Source organism: Condylostylus longicornis, unplaced genomic scaffold, assembly GCF_029603195.1.
Source record: "Condylostylus longicornis isolate FDR11 unplaced genomic scaffold, ASM2960319v2 ptg000001l, whole genome shotgun sequence".
Classification (NCBI taxonomy): domain Eukaryota; kingdom Metazoa; phylum Arthropoda; class Insecta; order Diptera; family Dolichopodidae; genus Condylostylus; species Condylostylus longicornis.
The window spans coordinates 8,215,786-8,242,405 of record NW_026577970.1 but is presented as its reverse complement, the minus strand read 5'-3'; the positions used below and the strand labels follow the sequence as shown (position 1 = coordinate 8,242,405).

Genomic DNA, 26,620 nt, shown 5'->3' with positions numbered 1-26,620 from the left:
ATAAGAAATGAAAAATTATTTTATATAAAATGACAAAAGAAATAAAAAAAATTTTAACAAAATAATTTTTTAGTTTTTTTTTGAATAACCTTTATTTTATTGATAGTCAAATAACTGGCATTCATTCCTATTATATTTTATTATTATTTTTTTTCAATTTTAACTACTTCAGGAATGATAAACAAGTTTTAGAAAACTTGAATGTTATTAAAAAAATTCATTGTAAAAAATTTCTATATTCTCTTAATGCTTTGTTTTTTTTTTTGTTTTGCGTTTTCGAACTTCTTTTATATAAAATTTCCTATACATGACATTCAGTTACAAAATACGATCATAATAAACGCATTGTTAAACAATTTAAAGTTCATAATTATATTACATAATTGTAGGAGAACAATAAACTTTTTCATTAACATTTTACTTTCAATAAAAATAACAACAAACAAGAACCTTAGAATAACCATCTAGAGTAAAGTCAAATGCATAACCTTACATTGATCCTTTTTGTAAAATATAATTACTATGTTTTAATTAACATAGTTTAAAATTTATGTGATTGTTGTATTGAATAAATAATAAGCACATACAATGTAACAGTACTGTAAAAAGAATTAAAAATAATTTTGGACAAATCAATGGCTTGTATGGTAGAACTTTTCCATTGAACAACTGAAAATACAATTTTTAAACAGCAAAATTTTAATTAAATTACATAGCTAGAGCTAGCTGTTCTTATTAATAAAAAGTTAATATATAAATATTATTTTATGCAATACAAAAATATTGCATACTTTTTGGGGGAGAAAACAAATTGTTCAACCATAATGGTCAAGTTCGACGAACAATTAAGTGAATTAAGATAAATAATTATATTTTTTGATAGAAAAACATTATTAGTTAGGTTTTTCCTTTGGATTAAAATTTTGGAAAAGGTTGCAGTTTCGGAAATGTAATATGCCGAAAATTTAAATTTTGCTAATTTCGAGAATTATTAATAAACATTAATAAAAGTTTATGCAACTAAAAATGCTACTTATTATATCGTACAACAAATGTTAAATTACATTTTGGTTCGCATACCGCAGGAAAGTAGGAATAATGTTCTCTTGCGGAATCAAAAGGTAATCATTATAATATAGTTACATTGTAATTGTTGTGCATCCATATACGCCAACATTATAGAAAATGTTTATATATACTTTGAAAATAGAAAAAATATTGCAAAACCTTTAGGTTAAATTACTCAATAGGATATTAATTTTTTAATATAGTACTTATTTTTCAATTTATGCAATATTTATATTGTTCAAAAACGGAAAACAATTGGTTCCTTTATGGAAGTTTAACTTCGTTTAACTTTATAATAGGATAAAGAAACAATATTGTTTTATAGTTAAACTAAAAGTTTAGATGAACGTGTGAAGGAGATATTCAAAACACGATCTGTATATTCGGTATTTATATATTACTATTTTTCTAATTTGTAAAAAGTTCGATGACATTTTTAAACGTGATAAAATTTGACTTTCAATCGAAATTATTATGGAAAAATTTTTACTAAGTATACACATTACATACATAATTTATGCACTTAGAAAGATTACAATTGCTTATATTATACAATATGCTAGCAATTATTGTAAAATTTAATAAAATCAGCAAAATTATATTTGATATTTGAAATTTTTAAAGAACAACTTGAATTGGGACGTAATTATAACCAGTTACGGTTCCGTTTGTAAATATTTTTCAGATTCCAACATTAGGAATGAGCTATAGCATATTATGAGATAGAATAATAGGATTCATGCACGCTTAATTGCCTAAATTCCAATCATTCATTGGATTCTAAGTTCGCATTTACTCAAATTTTTAAATTCTCTTATTTTTAACACTTATACTCATCTGTAACTGTTCGTAATCACATAAATTCAGTTCTTGGTATTTATACTTAAATCAAAAATTACTACATTGTCTTTCAGACATACATAATTCTTGGTATTTTAGCTCTTAATTTCAATGTGTTAAATATCTTTTAATATTTGTACCAATTTCCAATAGCAAACACATATTTAGCATAAAAAATATTCATATTTATGTATGTAAATATGTAATATTTTTATAAATTCCATAAAAATACCTTTAGAATTACTAGAATTAAAAAAAAAGCATATATGTCCACATTTAATATGGTATAATTTAAGCATAAATCAAAACTTTAAAATATTTTTACCAGTACATGGTCTTTCGTCTATAAAGCAATTTAAAAGCTTGAATATTGAACATAAAATTTAAAAACTGAATGGTTTACTTTCAAAATGCAAATTTACTGGTATGCAAATTACTTTTATAAAAATCAAGTTTTTATTTTTTATTTTACTTTGTGTCTTCACATTATAAATTCTCTAACTGAATCTAGTAACTTATACGTCAATACCTGGCTCAAAAGCTAGTATCATAAATATGATTTATGTTTGTGATGGCATTTAGAAATAAAATAGTATGATACTAGCATACATTTGTTGCTTGGTCGTTCACATATTTTGTTAGAGAGCATATTTCGAACAATTCGGAATCATTATCATACTAAGATTAATGCTTAAGAAAATTCTCAAATTTAGATAAATTGTTTTATACTAAGTAAAATTTAAGTTTTATATTGAATTTACTATTATCAACCAGTTGTAAGGTTTTCAAAACGAACAGTATAGACATACATAGTTTGTAAGTCGCAGTTTATATTTTCGTGTTAACATTCAACAGAAATTGCGTCAGTTGTACCAACCAGTTTTATTTCAATAAAAATCTTAGATATTCACAAAATTTAATACAATATTTTTAATAACAGTTTGAAACCATACCATGTTACCATACAATACATGAGTATCATACAATTGTGTCAACTTGTAAGTATAGTAATTTCTATGATTTAAATTACAGTAATTTTGCGAAATTTCTTGATATGGCGATCCTATACAGTTGATAAAATTATATTTCAATAATCTTGTTTTTAATTAATACAACCAGTAGTATAATTAAAATTTTGTTTGACCTTCTTTTTTTTTTTTTTATCATACACATATAATTATGTATGATATACAACTTCATTTATTAGGCATTATAATATGTTAAGTAACATAAAATGTTTTATAAATAAAAAAAATTTTATTTTTCAAATATTTTTTTTTTCGAATTCTTAAAAGAATATCACAAAATATTTCTATAACTATTTCTATTATTATTTAAATTTTTAATGATTTTTAAATAAAATCATCGTTTAGCTGTTATAGGAAATTATATTGTTATACGTATATTGTTATATTTATATTATTATATGATAAGTAATTTTTATAATTTTAAGTAATTCTTATAATGATTTCAACTGCCCACCTTCAAATGTCTCATAAAGTTCATAAAACATGTCAAGAATGATAAAATACGTATATATGTAATAGGGTCTTTTATGGTGAACATTGAAATCAATAATATTGTTTAAATATCTACTTATATGCGTTATATTAAATTTTATATAATTTTGTTAGAGGACGCGAATTAGTAAGAAGACTTAAAATACAAAAAAATTTGTTGATAAATTTTAAGACAACTTGTTTGGCATTTAAAATTTTTTATATTTGAATATAATGTTAGCCATTATATTTATTGATAATTAAATTAATTTTCATATATCGCTGTTGTTACTTTTAAAATTTCGTTATATCACCATGCACCAAAAATAATTTAAATTTTTACTATAATTAATAATAATTATCATAAAATTTAAAAGGGAACTTGTATAAAAATGTTGTTATTGAAATAACTTGTTTTTCTTCGACAGTACGTACATAAGTAATAAAATTTTGTTAATTTAAATTGGTTTATTCCGACTCAGTGCATTTGTATGGAGACAATTTAAATTAAAACTTGATATAAAATTTTTTTATTATAATTAAGTTGCAACATGCTAGTTTCATACCAAAATAAAAGGGCCTTTAAAAATTAATTGAAGTAATTAAAATAAAGAAATATTTTGAAATTTCGATTTCATTGTATTATGCAAGAATAAATATTTCGAATATTGGTGTATGAGGCTGTTTAATTACAAATAAATTTGGTATGAAATAAGATTTGAGTAAAAACTATCTTAATAAAATGCACAATTTGTTTGAATAATTCCGTTCATATACATTATGTGTTGTAAAATACCAAATATTTTCCAATTAAAAGCTATTACAGTTATAATATAAAGAAATTTTTAAATAAAAATATATGACCTTTTTCTGTAAAGTGAAAGTAATTTTATGTACAAAAAAAGAAGAAAAAAATAGCCTCAAGGTACAACATAAAAATTGATGTATGAATGTTAAATTTATGTTCATATGCACAACCATATCATACTTAATATTTATACAAGTATGTTAAACTATTGCATACTATCAATATTTTGATGATGGTACACAAGTTTTCTCTATAAGTATATTTATAATATGGAAATCATATATAAGTTTCGTATATATATAAAATTATTGAAATTCATTAAAATGCATCAGATATTTAAAATGATTGAGAGCGGATTTTATTATAATGTTATACATATGATTGGAACATATTCGAACATTATTGTTTTAGTTTCAATTAGTTTATTGTTTAATATTCATTTAGTTTCTTCAGTCAGTTACTAAGTATATGTGATAAATTATAATGACATTAAAGAAAGTTGGTAAAACATGTTGCTTATAAATAAATATAAGTAAGAGTTTTTTAAAAGTTCATAATTTTTGTATGAATTAGATAGAAATGTTTAATGGAAAATTGAATATGAAGTTTGAATATTAAATACAAATATTATACATTTTAAAATACAAAGGTTATAATTTAGAAATTAAATGGTTTATTTCGGAAATTCAAATTAAGAAAGCATGTCATACAAAATCATTGGAGAAAATTAAATTTAATATAATTTTTGTATGAAGTTGATAATATAAATGTTTGATAGCAAAGTTAGAGTAATGTCAATATGAATATTTCAATATTTTTGTGTTCAATAGAGATGTTATTAACGTGATATTCAAGTGATTATTTCAAGAAACTCTGAATTGATTTTAATTTTAAAAATGTTTGATTAAATAAATATAAATAATGAAATAGTTTTAATTATCTTTTATGACCTTTACTTAATTGTACTTAAAATAATGTTCAAGTTTAAATTTTTTTTTGCACCATCGAGCTATATTGGAATCTGAACGTTAAAAATGAATACTAAAACAAAATATGGACATATAGAATAAATTATTATGTAATTCTACTATAATATTAAGAGACTAACCTCTCTTGATTAAATATCTTAGCAAATAAATTCATATATTAAACGCTTTATGACAACTTTAAGACAAAAGATAATTAATAATATTTTTTCCACGAATGAATTATAATTTATTACTGTGTTTAATGCTTCCTAAATTATACAAGTATTTATTATTATATTCATATCCATACATACATACATATATTGAATTAAACATACAACAAGAAGTCACCTTCAAGCTACTTGAGCAATTCATTAAAGAAAAGAAAAACCTATTTATTATTAATAATTTGTTGATTTCTATATTTTATCAAGTTTTACGTTTAAAAACAATAGTGAGTAACACTTCTGAAATTATACAATTTCATTACTGTGATGATAATAGCTAGTCACATCATATGTTTGATCTTATACATGTGTTTTTAGCCACATATGTGTTTGAATCAAATTTTTTATTAATTTCAAAGTTCAAAACCTTTAATAAAATTACAAAATTTTTGAATTTATTGATTAAGATTCATAGATTAATTTATTTAAGAAAAAATTAAAGAGAGGCATGGAATTTTTTTTTTGAATATTAATTGGTTTATTTTAAACCTCTACCTATATTCAGATTTTATGTATGTGCATAATATACGGGGTGTCTGAAAAGTTCACGTACTTTTGGAAATAATAATTTTTCTCGTTATAATTCTGATTTTTTTTTTTTAATTTGGTTTCATTATTTGCATTTGTAGCGCAATTTTATCCCAAGTAGTACCTGTTAACTGTGTCTTTATTTTTTGTTAGCCTAGAAATGAGTCGCGATAACAAGCGCATTACTATTATAGAATCATATAATTACACAGTTCTGGTATAAAGATAGCTGAGATTGTAAGGACGACTGGTTACAAAAAAAAATGACTGTCTATGATACCATAGAACGTCACCAGGAGTTGGGGAGCACGTCACAGTGTCCTCGTAGCGGCCGTCCTGTTAATATATAATCGAACCATATGATAAAATTATAATCGAAGGGTGCGCAACCGTCGTCTACAATTTTCTAAAGCGCCTTCGAGCATGTATTACTCTAAATGGAGCTAATTTTGAGTATTTTTTGTAAATTTTTTATTGATAATTTTTATTACTACTCTAATAAACGTCTCTAATCACTTAACAATGTTGATTTCTTAATCAATGTAGCAGTTCTAAGCTGTAAAAATATTTAAAAAAAATACGGGACCTTTTCAGGCACACTGTACATATATGCATGTATATAAATACAATATTTTAGATAAAATTCTATTAATTAAAATTTTGTTAACTTCATAAAGTCATTAAATTTTGGATTTTATATAAAATATACAAAAAAATTCAATTAATTATTAACAACAATTATCGAATTTTTAAAATATTTTAAATATAAATATTATGTTTGATTGAATGTTTGATTTAATATTAAGGGAAGGGAATTAAAGGGGGATTGTAGGGGAGGCCATGTGATTGTACTAAGTTTCGCATATTGAGTTTTCGGTGGGAACGTACTTTTCCATAGTAGGGAAGTGTAAACAAATTATTTTTTAGCATGATCGTCGGTCTGTTGGCCTGTGTGTGCACAGGTGTATCTCAAGTTCGACTGAATCGGTATCACATCAGACATTTACCATATAATTTAAATGAATATATTTATAGCGTGTTCTTTAGACCCTATTGAGCTTAAAAATGTAAAAAGTAACACACAAAAAAATAAATTTCTGGTAATTTTTGGTATAATTTTTTGGTAATTTTAATAACATAAAATAGATGATATTACAATTCGAAAATTATTTTAGATGTCCAATTTTTTGCCATTTTGTTTCAAGCACTTTTGGCTACGTATTATTTATTGCATGTGATATATAACATACGTCTATTATCCGCCTCTTCACTTAAAATTTTACACAATTCTCAATAGTTTTCATTGAAAAATATTAACTTCTTATTTCTCTTATTTACAGTATTAAAAATATATGTACATAAATACTTACATTTATTGTGACCTTTTATTCAAAATGAAAAAATTAACTTCCAGTGTTAATTTTGTTTTTGAAATAATCGAAATTATTTTTTTATTGGTTGAGCACTTCCACAAAAGAAGAAAAAGTTTTTTTTTTTTTTGATTTGTTCTGTAAATAGAAGAGAAGATGAAATAAAATCAATATTTATTTTATTAAAAGCATAAAATTTTTTATATAATTTTGTAAGATCTTAAATTCAATATTGAAGAAAAATGCAAGATAATACAATGGACATTCTTATTTAAAGTTGTCACAATGTTTAATGAAAAGACAATTGTAATATTATAATAATACTGTCGTATATATATACATTTTTCACACACACACACATGTGTAATAACTAAAATGATTATATTAATTCTGATCACACACATGGCATCGCATGTAAATTTATTGATATTATTTTATATTTCGCTTGGGAATCACCTTCAATTTATTTAGATGATAAGTTTATATAATAAAGTATTTTAACCCTTTTCTGAAGGCTAGAGCTTACAAACATAATGTACATAATATAAAATATTTTACTTCCGGATGTATTGGAGGAACGCGCCTATTTTGTGGTGGTTATGTATTTTGTGGTACAGCTACAGTAGCTTGTTAGATGGCGCTAAATTCTGATCGTGCAGCCCGTAAGTTCTTATTTAACCAATATTCTAATAACAAAATAGTACCGTATTTTTAAATGAATTTTTTCGAATGTTGGAAATGTACTCACTTCTCTGACAAACAGTCTAAGTAAGTAGTTCTAAGTAAAAACTAAATTTTCAAAAACCCGTCAAATTATGTCAAGTTGCCGTGTTAAGTTTTAGATAAAAACTTAATAAAATTACATAATTATTTGTGATTGATCGATCAAGCGACATCTGTTGGATATAAAAACTTAGCAAAACTTTAAGCAATGTTTTAGTATAAAATTCTACAATGGTTTCACATTTTATAAAATACTTTCGTTAAAGAATATTTCAATATAAGCTACTGATATATTTATTTATTATTTGAACAAAGAACCGATGTGTGAAGAATTAAACACTTTACTAAACTTTGAAAAATTTAACACGTGTGTTTTATATTTTTGATGATTTAAAATGATAAATTATTTATATGTACTCGTACTTCGCCAAAAAATGTTCTGATTTACTTATGGACAACTTTAGGATACAAATATATAAAATATGGAAAACTAGTGTTATTAAATTCAAAATAAACATAAAATTTTTAAAAATGATAGGCAACTGATCGGATTTTAATTAACTAATCGAAATAAGTAAACATGTCTGAATTGCTATGGTCAAATCAAAAAATGTAATCGAAGAGTATAACTGATTGATTAATTCCACAGGAATGCAATTTAGAGTAAGAATACATTAATATCATGGTACAGGCAGTTATTATGTAAAAAAAGCATTGAAAGTTACTAAAAATAAAGTTACCCGCATGAATCCAATTTGCGGAAGTAATTTCGCTCAACAAAGAAGAAATATTATTCATACAGGAAGTAATACTACTCATTTTATTGTAGTGTACTCCGAAATCTGGTTAGAAATATTTTTGTTACTTCTCTTTTACTCAATCAGGTAACATTTTACTCTCATACAGAAACTATTCCTTCAATTATTTTCAAGTAGTTTTACATGAAATTTATTTCACATTATACAGCTTTGTTTTCCAAAATGTTATAAACGATATATCGAAATTATAATACCTAAAGTTAAAATAGATTGTTCAATTGTAATAAAACAATAATTAATTACATAGCTAATTAAATTTTAATCGTGATACGAAAAAAAAACATTAAACGTTTTTCTTTTAATATTTTGAATATTGTGTGTTTAGAACAATTTATTCAAAATGAAAAGTTTGAATGAAAAACTCATTATTTTTACGGTTCTCTGTTTTATATTAAGTCAACTAAAGGATTTTACAACGGCGGAGGTTAAACAAATTAATTTTGAATTCTTTTACTTTATTCAATGTAAAAATTATTTAATTTCAGAAAAATAAAATTAAACCTTTTAATATAAATTGTAAAGTAAATCCAAATGTAGCGGTTAATGTGACATGTGTTTTAAAAGCTGTTAACAGGCACAGAACATTATGTGATATGTCAGGCTATGCAATAGTACCAATTAATAGCATTTTGGTAAGTACTTACTTAAAAAATTTCTGCCTAATTTACGATATTTTAAATTGTTTTCGTGAAAATTTTAGATCAATGTTAAAACCTATTCACGTTTAAACGGTTGGAAACCATGGATTATTAATGGAAAATTTAATGTATGTGAAGTTCTAGCTGGAAAATTTAATCCTTTATTTAATATTGTTAAAGAAACATTAAGAAAATATACAAATGTTAATCATACATGTCCATTTTCGGTAATAAATATTCTCATTTAAGAAAAGTTTATATATAATAAAAAAATACAAATAAATTATTCTATTTTTTAAGGGGTATATGTTTGCTAAAAATTTAGAATTGGATAATTTAAATATGGGAAGTTCAATAATACCAAAAGGAATGTACCGTCTTGTATTAATTATTTATTCAAAATCATTTAGTATATTAAATATAACTGCAGATTTGGAAGTTCTTAGTTAGTTATAATAATTATTATTGTAAAAATATTGTTAAAATTCATTAGTTTGTAAATTTACATATTGTTATACATATACGTATATGAGTTGTATTTAATAGAAATAATAGTGGTATACTGATTTAAAAAATTTTAGCTTTTATAATATTCAATTTTTTATTTGCCTTAATTTAAACTCCGTTATCATACTTTAAATTTAAATAACACAGACTCATAGTGTGAAAAGAAAAATTTGAAGTAAGTAATTTAATTATTTTATTTTGTGTCTTACCACTTCAATAAGTCTGCAACATGTTTTTTTTATACTTATTTTCTAATTATTTAGATTTTTGCCCTTATTATAAATATTCGGACGGAACATTTTCTGAAGAAATTCCGAACATTGCTATTAAAAATAGCAATCTAAATCGATCTCTGGGGGGGAATTTTTTCTGCAAAGGAAATTCTGAAAGGTTTTTTAAAAATTTTTGAATAACATAGAACCTATTTTGAATAACATAGGAGCAGAATTTGTTCGGAAATTTCTCAGAATACAAGTTATGTTCGTACTTTTAAATTGTTATAGTGCAAAAGCAAAAAATAATGTAAATATTTATTTTATTAAAAAAAAAATATTTATTTATTATATAAATATTTATAAAATATATGTACTACAATATCTATTTGGTTTTTTTAAATATTCCAAAATTATTTCTTATTTCCTATCATTTAATTAGAGGGGCTTATATGCGTCCCCCAGCCTCCTTCTCAACCCGCAACTACTCATTTTGTAAATAAATTTTTAAATTAACGTCCATTATTTATAATTTAAATCTTTTTTATATCAAAACTTTATACAACTCACATTATTATCAAAACTCGACTCAACATTTCAAATATCAATAAAATTATTATGAGAGAATCTCGTTGATATTTTTGAGAAAAACATCACAAATCGTAAATATTGCGAATTATTATCCTCTCTCAGTGCGTATTATTGCATTTTTGTCATGTTGACCTCTAAATTAGCACTTAATTCTTCCATATAATAAAAATATATGAAATTCGCCGTGTTTTTATGATGGTTTTATTGAATTTATAAAATACGAACATTTTGAAAGCAAAGTCGAATTCTCAAAGTCCTTTATAACCTTCCAGGTTTTAATATTTTACAATTGGATTATTGTTCTCCGTTTATTGTTTACAATTTCGTTAGGATTTTGAAAAATCTTTTTTAACACTTTGTAATAACGATTTTGTTCACCACTTTTTCTTCATATACACATTCCAAATTTTAAAATGAAATTAATTGAAAATCAGAAATAATTTAGTAGAACACAATATGCGTACCATATAAACTATTTCATATGTTTTATTTTCAGAGCATTTAATATTAAGTTTAAAACGCGATTATTGTATAGGACAAAATAAAATTTTGAGTTTATTTGATCGAAAAGATTAATTTCAATAAAATCTCAATTAAAATTTAAAGTAAATCAATTACATGGTCAATTAAATGGTGTAGCTATAAAAAATAAATATTAAATACAATAATTAATTTAATTTCCAAGCGATCTCAAAAAAAAAAAAAAATTCAAAATGAAATTTGATATTCAAATTAAAAATTTGAAAATGTGCACTAAAATTATCATTTTAATATTTTTATATTTAATAGTTTATATTAAAAGATTTACATCAGGAGAAGTAATAAACAATTTTAAAAGAAAGAATAATAATTTTAAAATCAAATCCTTAAATTTTAGATAAATAAAATAAAATTTTTTAATGTTAATTGTGAATGGAATCAGAAAGCTATAACAAATGTAACATGTAGTTTAAGAGCTATTAATCGACATAAAACAGTGTGCGATATGTCAGGTTATATAACTGTTACATATAATACACTTTTTGTAAGTCTTAATTTAAAAAACGTAATTTCTTATTAAATTAAAAAATATCTTAATTTAAAAAACGTAATTTGTACATGATAAAGATTTAATTTCTTTAACACGTATATGTACTCATATTCGTAATACGGTACCTACTTGTGTGGTTGTGGCAATTCAAAGATTATGGTCCTAAAAATATTTATACATAAAATCTTATTTTGTATGCTTCACAAGTTTAATAATAAGATTTTGAAACTTTTTGTATCATCCGGTCATACCCCAATTGCAATATGGCGTAATTTTTTAAGATATGTGCCGTATTTCTGAGGAGATATTCTCATTAATAAATTTCATGAAAAATATTGTGATTTTCGAAAGCTATTCCTTAAGGATTTAGGTTAATAAATTTTATTTCAATAATTTTACTTTAAAATTTTTTAATAATTATTTTTGAATTATTTTTTTTTTTAAATTTTAGTTAACTCTTAAAACATATTCACGTTTAAATGGATGGAAACCATGGATTATTAATGGAAAAATAAATATGTGTACAGTTATGGAAGGAAAATATAATCCAATATTTAATATGATTAAAGAAACTTTGCTTAAATACACAAATGTTAATCACACCTGCCCATATTCGGTACACTTTATAAAATATAAAAAATAATTTTGTTAAGTAATTTTAAATAATTTAAAATTATTTTTTTATTTGAAAGGGATTCGTTTTTGCTAAAAATTTAGAATTGGATAGTTTAAATTTGGGAAGCTCACTGTTACCAAAAGGAATGTATCGTGTTGTGTTAATATTTAAAACAAAATCTTTTGATATAGGCATCATAACTTTGGATATAGAAGTTATTGCTTGATTTTTTATTTAATTAAAGTCCTTTATTAATTTATAATTTAAAATTAAAGAAAAAATATAATATACTTATATAAAACTAATTTAATTATTATGCCAATTCATAATGTGACGTGAAATACACACAGTATATAAAAATTTTAAACGAATTGACACATTTCCCAATGGCAATTCGGAAATGGAACTAACCCGGAAAAAATGAGACTTTTTCTGGGTAATTCTATTATTTTGATTTAATAAATTGTAGACCTTCAACGACCTAGAATAAAGAATATAACAGGATCGTTCTTTTACCTCAAAAAATTGACAAATATATTAAATAAATGTCAAACTGTAATAAGAATTTTCCATTTTTAAGATTTTGGATTTAAAAGCTTTTATTTTTTAAATTAAATATTTCATTCAATTACTAGAGTTGCGTTGTAAAATTTTTCACCATATCTTCTGGACAGGTGTGCACAAAGCGAAAAAAAAGGGTTTTTTTTATAGCTTTTAAGAGAAACATTTTGTTAAACAAACCACCGGTTTCGCCTGAGTTCATTACTATATAAATTTTTAAAGAATTTCTAAAAGCAATTAATATAATTAAGAGCAAATAATTAGATTTTATTAAAATATTTATAATTGTTTTTTTTTGTGCTTCTGAAATTTAAATTATTTCGTCTAGAGGGTAGAAATATGTAAAATTAATTAATTATATGATTAAATACACGTGTAATTTAATAATATTATTTATGTAACTACGTACTTACAAGTTCTTCTTAAAATTTTGAAAAAAAATAATTCCTTTTAAAATCAAACATAAATGAGTTAGAGCGAAACTTCATTCAACTATCAAAATGACCGCTTCGTTGTATAAAAATATTATTTTAATATTTTATTTTATTACAATATTTCAATTGAAAATTTCAATGTCAGAAGAGGTATGTACCTAGAAAACAGAAATATAAAATTTCAACAAAAAATTTTAAATAAAACTTTTTTGATTTTCAGAAAAATAAAATAAAATTTTTTAATATAGAATGCAAAGAAAATGTAAATGTTATAAAAGATCTAAAATGTGTTTTAAGAGCAATCAATAGACATCAAACAGTTGGAGATTTGTCAGCTTTTGCAAAAGTAAATCTTGAAAGTATTTTGGTAAATTTTGTCTATAAATTTGTTCGGAAACTATATAAAGAAAAATAATTCTTAATTCCGAAATTTCAGGTAAATATAAAAACATACTCACGTTTAAGTGGATGGAAACCCTGGATAATTAATGGAAAATTTAATTTATGTGAAACTTTGTCCGGAAAATTTAATCCCCTTTATAATATTGTTAAACCAGCAATCATAAAATATACAAATCTTAACCATACATGCCCATATTCGGTAACAATACAAAAATATTAAATTTAAAAAGATTAAAAAAAATAATAATAGTAAATATTTTTTCAATTTAAAGGGAGCAATATTTGCTAAAGGCCTAGACGCAAATAATTTTAATTTTGGAATTTCAGTTGTACCAAAGGGAATGTATCGCGTTTTCATAGAAGCCAATTCAAAATCATTTCATATTTTAAATCTGACTTTAGATTTAAACAGTTATTAGTGACTAATTGGAAATATTTATTATTGAAAATTGGAAATAACTACATTCATACATTGCATGTATGCTTTAAAATAAAGAAAACTAAAATTGCAATTTTTGATTATAGTATCAAATATTTACAATGCTTTTGATTTTAATTAGAATAAAGTTGGGTAAAACCTATGGTTTGTTTGTAAGCACTTTTTCCTTTTACCTGGGATAATCCTGCTTTTTAAAGCAATCTGACTAGCTATGTGCTACAGTCTATATTATTAAAATTACTTTCATTCATATACAAATATATTTTTAAGATTGCATACATTTAGGATGATCACTATGCAATCTACATCACAATTTGAGATAAAAAACAAAAAGAAAATTTAAAGAGGCTAGAATTTAAGGGTTAATTGCGTGGGTTAACAAAATTAACTTTATTTTTTAATGGCATGGCATTTACCGTTAGCTTTCTGCATTTATAGAAATTTGAAAAAGCTTGAGTTTAGGTACGAATATAAGGTTCTTAAAAATTAGAATTTTACTAATTTCAAGATGCAAATATTTAAGAGAGGATTGAGTCAGAAAAAAATTTTCTTCCAGCAAAATGAACTGTTTATTAGTGTTTAAAAGCTGTTAAAATGTCAGACTCCTACAATGTGTGGTTTAGAAGAAAAACAATATTAAAATTTTAGAAAAAACTGATTTCAGATAACAGTAAATTCTAACGATCATATTGTTTTTTTAAAGTTCAAATGTGGTATAACGCGATACAAGAAGCCAGCTACTACTTTTCTGTTAAACAATGGTACTTTTAAGGGCTTTGGGGTGGGGGGAGGAGAGTTAAAATTTTAGAGGGAAGAATTTTTCTTCGACCAAAATAGGTTTTTATTAAAGCTTTCTTTATTTTAATACACGGGCGAATAGAGTAAAACTAATAAGCATTTTTTTCCAATTTTTTCCGGAAAACTATAAAAAAGCAATAAAAAAAATAAATTGAAGCTAAAATAACAGGAAAACGTTAATTTGAAATGATACGTTAGTATTCAATTAATTGGAAATTTTATTAGTTTCCGATCATAATATCTTGTTATAAAAAACACTTTATAATATGTATCTACTGTGTAGTTTGCTATGGGACGTACTGTAGAGATTGCCTCCATAATCGATTTATATTACCGATTTATAGATCCGACGGCTGTCAAGAGGCCTTTTAGAGGCTATATCACTACTATATTATATGAAGTAATACAAGGCAAAAATTAAATAATAGGGCGCTATATAGTAGAGCTATTTACCACATATATAAAAGATAAACTCTCTGTTTTGTGCTATCTAGTTGACTACCTAGTTAACCTTGAAAGTTTTAATGATTTAAGAGATGAAAACTTTTAAAGATTTTATAAAATTTAATTTCTAAAACTTTTTTAAGTACCTGTAGAGTTCAAATATTTCAACAGTTTTTATAACAAGCACACATTCTTATATAATATTAAAATCTTAAATATTCTATAATTTAATGATCAATTAAACCAAATATTAAATGGTTCTATAATTAAAAAATGTCCCAGATACAATCAAAAGAAATATTTGAATATAGTATTAATAAAATGAAATTCAAGTTAGCCCAATCATTTTAATTTAAAAAATAATGAAATATTTGTATCGGGAACATTTTATTTCACTATGGTTGTTGGTTTTCATAATTTGTGACATAGAAAATATTAAAGCACAGGTATAACAATTAAATATTTGCAATTCTATATTATTTACGAGCAAATTCATAAAAAAAAATTTTAATTTTGCAATAAAAAAAAAAACAATTTAGAAAAATGCTTTGAAAATTTTAAATTTAAAATGTGATTCGAATCCGAAATACATTACCATTACATCATGTGAATTGAAAATTGATAAAAGGCGTAAAGTAATTGCAAACATAGAAGCGAATTTAAGCGTTTTCGTTGAGAAAGCTATGGTGAGTATTTTCAATTAAATAGAAATATTCGATTGTTCTCTGCCAAGTTTTTCGCCCTTTTAATTCGATTTTTTTCTCCCAAGTTTTCAATAGTGTAAAATTTAAACAGTTTCATATCAAACTTTTTAAATTTTAGTTGCAAATAAAATCGTATTCTCGTTTAAATGGATGGAAACCATGGATTATTAATACGAAACTTAATTTATGTGATGTTTTAGATGGAAAATTTAATCCTATATTTAAAATTATCAAAGAAACTCTTTTCAAATATACAACAATAAATCATACATGTCCGTACTCTCCGGTAATATAGTACATTTTATGTATTCTATACTTGTATGAAATAAAAATAAAAACATATACTTATTATTTTTTGATTTAAGGGTGTTGTGCACGCCAAAAACCTAGAACTGGATAAAGTTAATGTCGGAAATTCAGTAATACCAAGTGGAGTTTATCGTTTCATATTACTTTTTTTTTTACCAACAATAAATTGTGTGAATATAACAATTGATTTTGAAGTTAAATAACAATAAAATGCAAATACCTATACAAACGTAATTTTGTTTTCTTACTCCTGAATTTTCTTACTTTTGAATCTCCTTAAGTATGGACTCATTAGGATTTTTATGATTAAAAAGATTTAGAACATATTTTGTGATTCATAAACCAATGTTTAGTTTTGAAAAATTTTTCTATAACGAGATTTTGAAAAGAGTTCTATAACGAGAATTTGAAAGTTACTAAAAGATTTGTGCTTTTTGCTTTCGAAAACACTTAAGAGATCCCACCACGATTAAATATTTCACTAAAATATTTCAATAGTATAAGTAAGCCATGCTCAACCTGGATTGAGGCTTCAACTGTATTAACCGGAAAGAAAAGAACACTATCGTCAGCAAGCAAGTAATACTTATTATTTAAATTTAATATATGAATACAATGAATGAATATCAGGAACAGCAACGGTCCAAAAATTGATTGAGGTGAACTCTTCAAATTGTTGATATTAACATACTGTTGCGCCCTAAGTAGCTTCCCATTACTTGAACAGAATAAGATGAAAAATTATTTAGAGAATAGGATAATTTTTATAACAGCAACTCCTGATGGAAAGTATTATTGAATGGCCTTGTTCAAGTCTATAAAAACCCTATCTACCACACTAAACGAAAATACGTAACATGTTAACGTCAATAATTTGAAAAATTGTATGATGTTGCACACTGATTCATGTTGCATAGTAGCTTTAATTAATATATTATTTTCATATTTGTGCCAAACTTTAAACTAAAATGAATGGGAAATTTGAAGATATGGCAGTCTCAATTCCAACCAATTCGTTTTTGCAAAATATCATTCGTCTATAGGTCAAATAACTTATAAAGACGTAGGGCAGCAGCCACAAGAAGTCGTGCAATTAGTAATTTTCATAAAACATATGGTATATAAGTTTGTGCAAAAATTCAATACAACAGTTTTAATAGTCTTTGTGGTATGACATCACTTCTGACGTATAGATTATGTAAGGGCAACAAATTTTGCATATCGAGCTTTTGGTGGGAACGCACTTCTCCATGATAGGGAAGTGTAAATAAACTACTTTTAGAAACCTGTCGGTCTGTCTCTCTGTGAGTGCACGCGTGTATCTCAAGTTGGTTTGAGCCGATTTTGATGAAATTTTATATGTAAGTTTATTTCGATTATGGCACGGATTGATCAACTTTTGGTATATCAGGCCTTGGGATCTGAACCATTTAACAGACCTGTTTTACATTTTTGACCATTTCAAAGAATATATTCAACCGATTTGCTTGAAATTTGATATATAAGCGTTGCTCGACCGTCCACGAAACTTCCTAGCTTATGGAAGAAATCAGGTGTCAGCAACTGGACGTTTACTACGAGCCAAATATACATTTTTGCGTATATAAAGAAAAATAATCAACCGATTTCATTGAAATTTAATATTTGAATTCTTCGTACTAGAATAATGAACATATAAATTTTTTGGAAAGATCAGGAATCATCTTGAAAACTGATCTCCTGGCCGATTTTACATTTTTCACCATTTCTACGAAACGAATTGATGGAATTTCTTGAAATTTGATATTTAAGTTCTGGTTGTTACCGAAACTAACTGGCGAGCATCTCAGGGAATTCGAGTAGCACAAAGCGCAACTCTACTAAGAACCAAATTTACATTTTTCTAGGTATGTTAACTATAAGTTTACTAACGTCCTAAAAATAGGAAAGAAGTATTTAACAGGCGTTTTTATAATATTCTGTAACACTTTCACTTGACTAGACAATACACATTGCGGTCGGTTATGTGCTGATCACATCAGATTTTTTTTTGCAATTCGAGGTAACAAGTAAGAAAACTTGTTCAGTAATGTTATTTTCGTAAATTTTGCAAAACGAACGCATGAATAATTCGCTTCTATTCTAACATACTTAGATTTGATATATCAAAACACTATACAGTATGTTTAAAAATTCAAACGAAATTACTAATATTAGAATGTACATTGTACATAATATTAGAATGTATTCAATATAATAAAGCCGTTTATGCACTTTTCCAAAAATATTTTGAAAAAAAAGTGCTTATTAGTTTTACTTTGTTCGTTAATTTGTCCGTGGACATGTTTAAAAAACTTCTACACTCTTCAGGATAGAGAGCTGAAATCTTATATGTAACGAAACCGCAATACAAACAGTTTTTAAATTCTGTGAAATATTAACGTCGATAAATAGTGATAGGCTTGAAAAAATTAGGTGGTCGTTAAATCAAACATTATCTACCATTCCTTTTTTTTAATTTTTGATATTGTTTTTCATCTAGATGGCAACTTGCAGGAGTCTGAAATTTTAGTAGCTTTTAAATAAGTACTAACAAATTTATATTGTTTTTCAATTCCATCCCCTCTCAGGTTATCGGCTCTCGAAACATGTAAAACTAAAATTTTTGGCACCTTAAGTGTTAGAAACTGAAAGCTTTTCCAAATTTGTATAAATGCAAAAAGGTAACGGTATATGCCACGCTTTAAAAAAATATAATTATTTTCCTTAAATTACGAAATTAACCCTTGAATTCGAGCATTATGTTAACGTCTTTTTCAATTTTGTTTTGCCACATCCTCAATGTTAAGAAACTTTGAAATATTTTGGTATATGAATGAAAGAAATTTTAATAATGAAGGAAAAAGTGCTATCTTACAAATCACTTTTTTGCCTCAACTTTATTTAATTAGAATATTATATGTAACCCTAACCAGGCTATTAACATTATCTTAAGATCAAACATTTTAAATTGGTTGTAGTTTTTTAAAATTTTCTATTATTATTTCTACATTTTTGTGATAAAATTAGAATTATAATTATTTTGAATCTGAATCAAAATATAAATTAGTCTAGTTAGTTAATCACGAAACATGAACCACACTTTTTTATTCTTTTTTTTAATTTTTGATTTATGTGGAAGCTCTCTCGGAGAAGTACAGAAACTTCGATTTTCTTAAGTAATTAGCATAAATAAAATATTATATTCTAATTTCAGCAAAATAGATTAAGATTTTTTAGCATGCGATGTCAAGCCAATCACGAAATATTTGTAAATGAAACATGCTATTTAAAAGCCGTAAATAAGTATAAAGTTTTTGCAAACATTCAGGCTGATATTGTTAAAGAAATAACAGAGCTTACGGTGAGAACAACGTTAAAACTTCCAATAAAACTTCAAATTTAATATAAGAGAAATTTTATTATTTTATCAGGTTACTCTAAGATCATACACAAGATTAAATGGTTGGAAACCTTGGATTATTGCTGGAACTATGGACATTTGCAGTATTTTAGCTGGTAAATTCAATCCAATTTTTAAAATGGTTAAAAATGTTCTAAACAAAACTACAAATATCAATCACACATGTCCATATTCGGTAATTTTGTATTTTTAATGCTTTTAATGTACATATAGGACGGCATACTACGAGTAAAAATTATATTTAATGTATATTTATATAAAGGGACGTATTATTGGCAAAAATATGGAATTAGAACATTTGAATTTTGGAGGTTCCATTTTACCAAGGGGCATATACCGATTTGTGTTTACTGGATATAGAGAAGTATTTTATTTTAATTTAACTTTGGATTTCGAAGTGGTGTAAATATATTATGTTTGTAAGCTTTTGCATTTAACTGTAACTAAATATTCCTATTATACTTTTCTAATTACAATTTTTACTTGTTTAACAATAAATCACTCTAAATTATAATATAAATTACAGTAAAAAATCATCATCACTATCAACTTATCGAAATAATATTTGTTTCTAAAGGCATAAAATATAGAATTAATGGTCAATAATAATTACAAAGTCTTACATTAATTACTTATATAATATTATAATATTTACAGTTTCTAGTATAAGACCACGAAGAATTATATATTAAAAGTTATATTTTTTCCCACAAAAGCCGAGACAAAGTTACTTTAAAATTTAATAAAGTTGGGTCAAACCAATGGTTTGTATTGTAGCATTTTTCCATTCAACAAGTGAAAATTCTGCTTTTAAATACAGTCTATGAATACCTATCATACTGTTAAAATTACTTTTATTCATATACAAAACTATTTCTAGGATTGCATATATTTAGGATGAACGATTTATGCAGTTTTTGAAATAAAGCAAAAATTAATATAAAGTGTGGTTAACATGATGCTCGATTTTAAGGGTTAACTGTGTGAGTTAAGAAAAATAATTAAATTTTTTAATGTCATGGAATTTACCGTTAGCTTTTTGTGTTTATAGGAATTTGAAAAAGCTTGCGGTTTTCAATCGAAGGATTTTTCAAGGGTTGATTTTACATTTTTGAGAATAGAATAAGGAAAAACCAATTTTCTTGAAATTAAATAATGTAATAAATTCAGGGTACTAAAACATTGAACTTAAAAATTTTTTGGGAATATCTTGCTCCCAAACTAAACGAATGAGATCGAATTTTACATTTTGTACATTAAATATGGAACTAATTATTAATAGAATTTTTCGAAATTTAATATTGAAGTTCCGTTTGCTACCAATATTTTCAGGCAATTCAAATGACGTAATGAGAAACTGTAAAAACGCGAAATACACAATTTCTTCCTTAAAATTTGAAAGAAATACTTACTCAACGGGCATTTTTATAAACTTATGCAACAGTTTGATACTAAATTGTCTTTCAAAAATTTAATAATTTTAAAAATCTGAAAAAAACTGAATTAGAACTGAATTTTGTATAGCTTTTACAAATATGCCATAGCTGACTATGGGACACACTATGACTTTAAGTTATCGTATAACCATATTAGTTTATGCAAAATTTCAGTACTGTGTTCTCAATATTTTCTAAGATATGGCAAAACTACTATTTAAGTTGTATGGCTGCTACCAGACAGAGGCAAGCAATTTCAACTACTTTTATCAAACACATTGGCCCTACTAATGTATTTACTTCTGGAAATTTCAATACCACAAGTTTTATAGTTTCTTAGATATAGCCAAATTAATTTTGAAGTTGTATGGTAGCTACCCGATTCAGTACCCCGATCATACCTAAATTAAATAGAGTTCTGGCATTTACTATATTAAATCATTTGTGAAAATTTGATGAACTTAGCACAATTAGTTTTTTAGTTATTGTTGGGATGGGCAGACGGACCCGATGGGGTTTTCACAAAGAATTGTATACGGGGGCTCAATGTGGATATTTTCCGCAATTACACCAAAAAAATATCTGTCACTGTCAAAAAATTTCCAAATAAATGAAAACTGTGATGCGAAGCATGCTATTTGGAAAGTACAAAGTTATAAATAATAAGTATATACATATATTGCTTTTGCTTCTATATAGAAAGTAGATAATTTGACTAATAAATTAATAAACTAAAAAGATTTAGAATTACCATTATGTTGTGATAAGTCACTTAACCAATAATAAATGATATTTTAATTGCTTGTAAATTATAAGAGCATTAAACACGAGTATACGAGTATATCTTGTTAATCATATAAAACTTTGACAGTATTTCTCATTAAGGTATCTGAAATTTGTTTCAAAATCAGCTAAATTGAAATTATTATTTTGGGATCATTATATCATTATAGAACGGAGTTTCCCGATACGAGACTTGTGTAATATGAAAATTTTTAATTTTTTAATTTTTTTAATTTTATCATTTTATGCATACAAAAATTCAACTGAAGGGGTAAAATAAATACAATTAAATAATATCTACATGTAATTAATTTAAAATGTTATTTTTTCAAAATTATTTTATTTTAGAAATCTTTTAAAAGCATCAAATTACGTAACATACAATGTGAGGCGAATCCAAAAACCATCGTTGATTTAACGTGCATTTTAAAAGCAATCAATAGGAATAGAGTTGTTGCAATAATTGATGCTGATCTAATAATAAATATCACACATGTTATGGTAGGTTATTAACAATTAATTAAATTTATAATGGTCTGTTCGTTTATTTTTTAAAAAGTCTTTGATAATATTAATAAGTAAGAAATAGGAACAAAAACAGAGAATATTTTGACATAGTCTTCTCATTTGCAAAAAAAAAACGTATATGAAAGCTTTTTTTAAAAAAATTTATATAATGTTAATAAAGGTCATTTGCAAGAAAAATCCACTTTAACACATTTCTGAACAAAACTGATTTAACTTTATAGGCTTGCCCTCTCTTCCAAGTAGCTATAACTTGATTTATAATTACATAGCACCCTACACAAACTGTCTTTTCCCTAAAAAAACTCCAACGAATTACCCTAAAGAGCTTTAACACCAACTGTCGTCTAAACTCTAAATAAACTATGTGCTAAAATTAAAATTAGATTTTCTGTTACAGATTTTTATGTTCTAAATCTAAATATTTTACTCAATTGATCTTAATCTAATAGCGTAAAAGTAGAAAATCTTGCAATTATTTAAAAATATAACAATATAATACAAATAGAATATTTTAATATTTAAGATAAACATGAATACATTCGCTCGTCTTAATGGTTGGAAACAATGGATTATTAATGGAACATTTGATTTTTGTGAAGCTGCAGCTGGAAAATACAGTCCCATCTTTAAAATTTTTAAAGCAACTTTATTTAAAAATTCAAATATGAATCATACATGTCCATATTATGCGGTATATTTTTTAAGTAATTTAATAATTTTTAGGTAATTTTATATTTTTTTGTTTGCTTATTTTATATAGGGTCATTATTTTGTCAGAGATTTACTATTTGACACACTAGATTTTGGAAATTCTATTATACCAGCCAGGGATTATCGTATCGTACTAAGAGGATTTAGTCATAAGACCGAATATTTCAACGCAAGTTTTGATGTTGAAATTAGATAAATAACTTACGATAGGTATATGCAAATGTAAATATTTGTATGAGTATATATGTACGACTATATTATTTTTGAAAATGTTTAATAAATTATGCTTCTTAATTTTTGTAACAATAGAACAATAGAACAGATTTAATGTAAATTTAATATAATTCATATACATATATATTTATATACGCTAAATGCTGCAATTATTGATTGTTTTTAAAAATAAAAAAACTAGCTTCATGAAATTTGGCATGTCCGGCTAAAGCATATCGCTGCCAAATACGTCTCGAAAATATGTTCAGCTAGGTATGATTTTATGAGCAGATTGTCTTTTGTGTGAAAACAAGTCAAAAATGTTGTAATAATTATTTTAAAATATTGTGTTGAGAGTTTTAAATCAACTGTCTATTCTATATAAAAACGAGAATAGGAAGAGTTGACCATGTCAACTCTGTGATACCCGTACGAATGAATAATTTTAAATTTTGTGTGTTAATTGCCACTATATTCCATAAGTTCTCCTTGTTTTTTATTCGTTTATGTAAAATTTCAACACTGTAATTTCAATAGCTTCCATAGTGTGCGACCAAATGACTTTCGAAGTTTTGTGGCAGCTGCCATAAGGAGTCAAGAAATTTCAAGTACTTTTATCACAAATAACAGTAAATAATATATTTGTTTTTGCGAAATTTCGATGTTTTAGCTTCAAAAACTTCTGAGGTATAGCAAAGTAAATTTGAAGTTGTACGTCAGCTACGCGAACCCCTGCTTCCATCACATCGAATTTAAATAGAATTCCATCATTTACTACTACTTATAAATTATTTGATCAAATTTGGTGAGCATATACGAGGCCATTTCTCTGGCCATTTTTTTTAGTGTTACAAACGGTAAGGCAAATTATTGATACCCTTTGAACATACGATCGTAAGGTATAAAGAGGGAAAAGGCAGCAAAAAATTTGTGATTCATGACTTTTTTTTTCTAATTAATGTTTACGCTTAAATAAAGTTCTCTTTGTAAATTATCTTTCAATCTTCACAATACCACAATTCAGATAATTATTTTAATAAAAAATCGTCGGATAAGGTATAAAAAGTCTATACAAGAACGTATAATATGTAAAGGGGAAAGAAAAAAAAAGAATGAAAATGAGATGAAAATTTTGGATGAGACTGAAAATTTTAATTTTAGAATTTTAGTACTTCACATAAAGTTCAAGTTTTTAAAATAATATTTTCGGGTAAAAAAAAATCTGTTGCCTATTTTGTTTTATTCACTGAAAAAACTAGAATTCACTAGTATACACTAGAAAAAATCAATTGCAAGTTGAAGTTGTTTTAAGATTTTGTGAATTTTTATACGAAATATTAATAAAGAAAATTTAATTATAATATAATTAATAAAAAATTTTAATTAAATTGACATAATTATCAATTAATTTAAATAGTTTAATTTTATTTTAACAATATTGTCTAAATAATTATGTGTTTTAATTTTAAATTGACTAAGAGATTGTATTCCAAATGAAAAAAAAATTCATAATATTCTACTTTGAAAACTATTACGTATATGCCATCAGAAACATGCATTCTAAATTAATAATCTCAGTAAATTATCCCTATCGAATCCTAAACATGCAGTGCAATTATAAATTTCCTTGATAAAATTGTCAGAAAATGATTGAAAAATTACTTAAATAAGGCAACCAGCTTACAATTAAATACACAAACAAAATTGATTATTTTTGATTGTCGAATAAACAGTACCTGTCTGTCAATTTGTAAATTACCAGTAGTGGCAATTTACAAACTGACAGCTATTGGCCAAACTGACAGGAGAATGGAAATTTTCAAATATTCCGAACAAAAATAGAGGCTAGACTTCTTGATTATTTTTTTTTTGCTTACTTTTGTTGCTCTATTCAAATTGAATTTTAATCACTGTCATTTGTTTCATTTTCATTTTCTTTTGTTTGTTTTTTTCCATTTTAATAATACTTATAAATTTATTTAATTAAATATTTTATCTTAGCTTTTCTTTAGTCTAGTTTTATTTAAAATAATTTTTTAATAATAGTTATTTGTTTTTTTCAATTTTATTTAAGTTATTATATATTCTCATAAAATAATAATAACTTATATTTTCCGGCGGAATAATTGATAAGTATAATCACAGATGGCGTTGTAAAAAAAAAATTGTTTTTTTGCTACTGAATTTGATTGTCAGTTTTTGCGATATTATTTATTACGATTATTATTATTTTGAACGAATAAATAAACTAGAGCTTAGTTGAAAAACTTAAATAATATTAAAATATAATAGTTACAATAGAATATAAATTTAGTTATAAAGAAATAAATGTTTGTGTTAATGAAATTTCAATAAAAATAAAAAAAACTTTTGAAATTATAGTTTTTCTTTTTTAAAATTAAATTTAATTGCGGCAGAGTTGAAGTTTCTTAATTCTTATTTTCAATGGAATTATTTGTATACCAAATTATTATAACACCACCTCAAATATTGTAAAACTTTAAGTTAAAATTTTTAAAAATAAAATTTTTCTACGGGTCACCGAAAAGTGCTAAAATCAATATATTTAACTCAATTTTCTAAGAAAAGCTCCTAAAATAATAATTTACGATCATTTTCATTTTAGGCAGTTGAAAATCTCCTTAAGAATCTGTTTTTGACTTATTCACATAGACTTTACTTTTCAACAAAAAAAACGCAAGAAAAGGTAATCCAATGGAGTTGAAGCAATCCAAGCTGATGCAAAACATTCGGAACGAGATTGTTGTATTCCATACGATAATGTATGACCGAGTCATTGCAAATTTTTGTATGAGAGTCTCTGGATGTGCACGTGGTGGAATTTAAATGATGTAATTTTTCACATATTATGGTAATGAACTATAATTTTAATAAAATTTATTTTAATAGTGAAGAATTAGAAAATCTCAATGTTTGTATGTTATATTTTAAAACAAATTTTGAAGGACCTTA

The 26,620-nt window shown here is 24.8% G+C and overlaps 2 protein-coding genes across 2 annotated transcripts in view; one reads left to right on the top strand and one right to left on the bottom strand.

Moving 5' to 3' along the window:
• The window catches only part of LOC129616706 (uncharacterized oxidoreductase SSP0419), a 62,847-nt gene extending 55,401 nt beyond the window's left edge, over positions 1 to 7,446 (bottom strand). Inside the window, exon 1 of the mRNA XM_055532496.1 lies at positions 7,309 to 7,446. The gene's annotated coding sequence lies outside the window, so the exon portion shown is untranslated. The remainder of the gene's footprint in view (positions 1 to 7,308) is intronic.
• A 12,347-nt stretch (positions 7,447 to 19,793) lies between these two features.
• On the top strand, positions 19,794 to 20,551 carry LOC129619214 (uncharacterized). Its single transcript, XM_055534358.1, has 4 exons — positions 19,794 to 19,916; positions 19,987 to 20,151; positions 20,239 to 20,378; positions 20,503 to 20,551. The coding sequence occupies exons 1-4, from the start codon at positions 19,794 to 19,796 to the stop codon at positions 20,549 to 20,551; spliced, it is 477 nt and encodes a 158-aa protein (XP_055390333.1).
• Positions 20,552 to 26,620: the final 6,069 nt, after the last annotated feature.

What these genes read in the sequence shown, in the direction of transcription:
- LOC129619214 (XM_055534358.1), top strand. Translation starts at nt 19,794, where the DNA reads ATGCGATGTCAAGCCAATCACGAAATATTTGTAAATGAAACATGCTAT. An exon ending in ATCACACATGTCCATATTCG is followed by an intron (nt 20,152 to 20,238) that starts GTAATTTTGTAT and finishes ATTTATATAAAG; the next exon opens with GGACGTATTATTGGCAAAAA. An exon ending in ACTTTGGATTTCGAAGTGGT is followed by an intron (nt 20,379 to 20,502) that starts GTAAATATATTA and finishes TATAAATTACAG; the next exon opens with TAAAAAATCATCATCACTAT.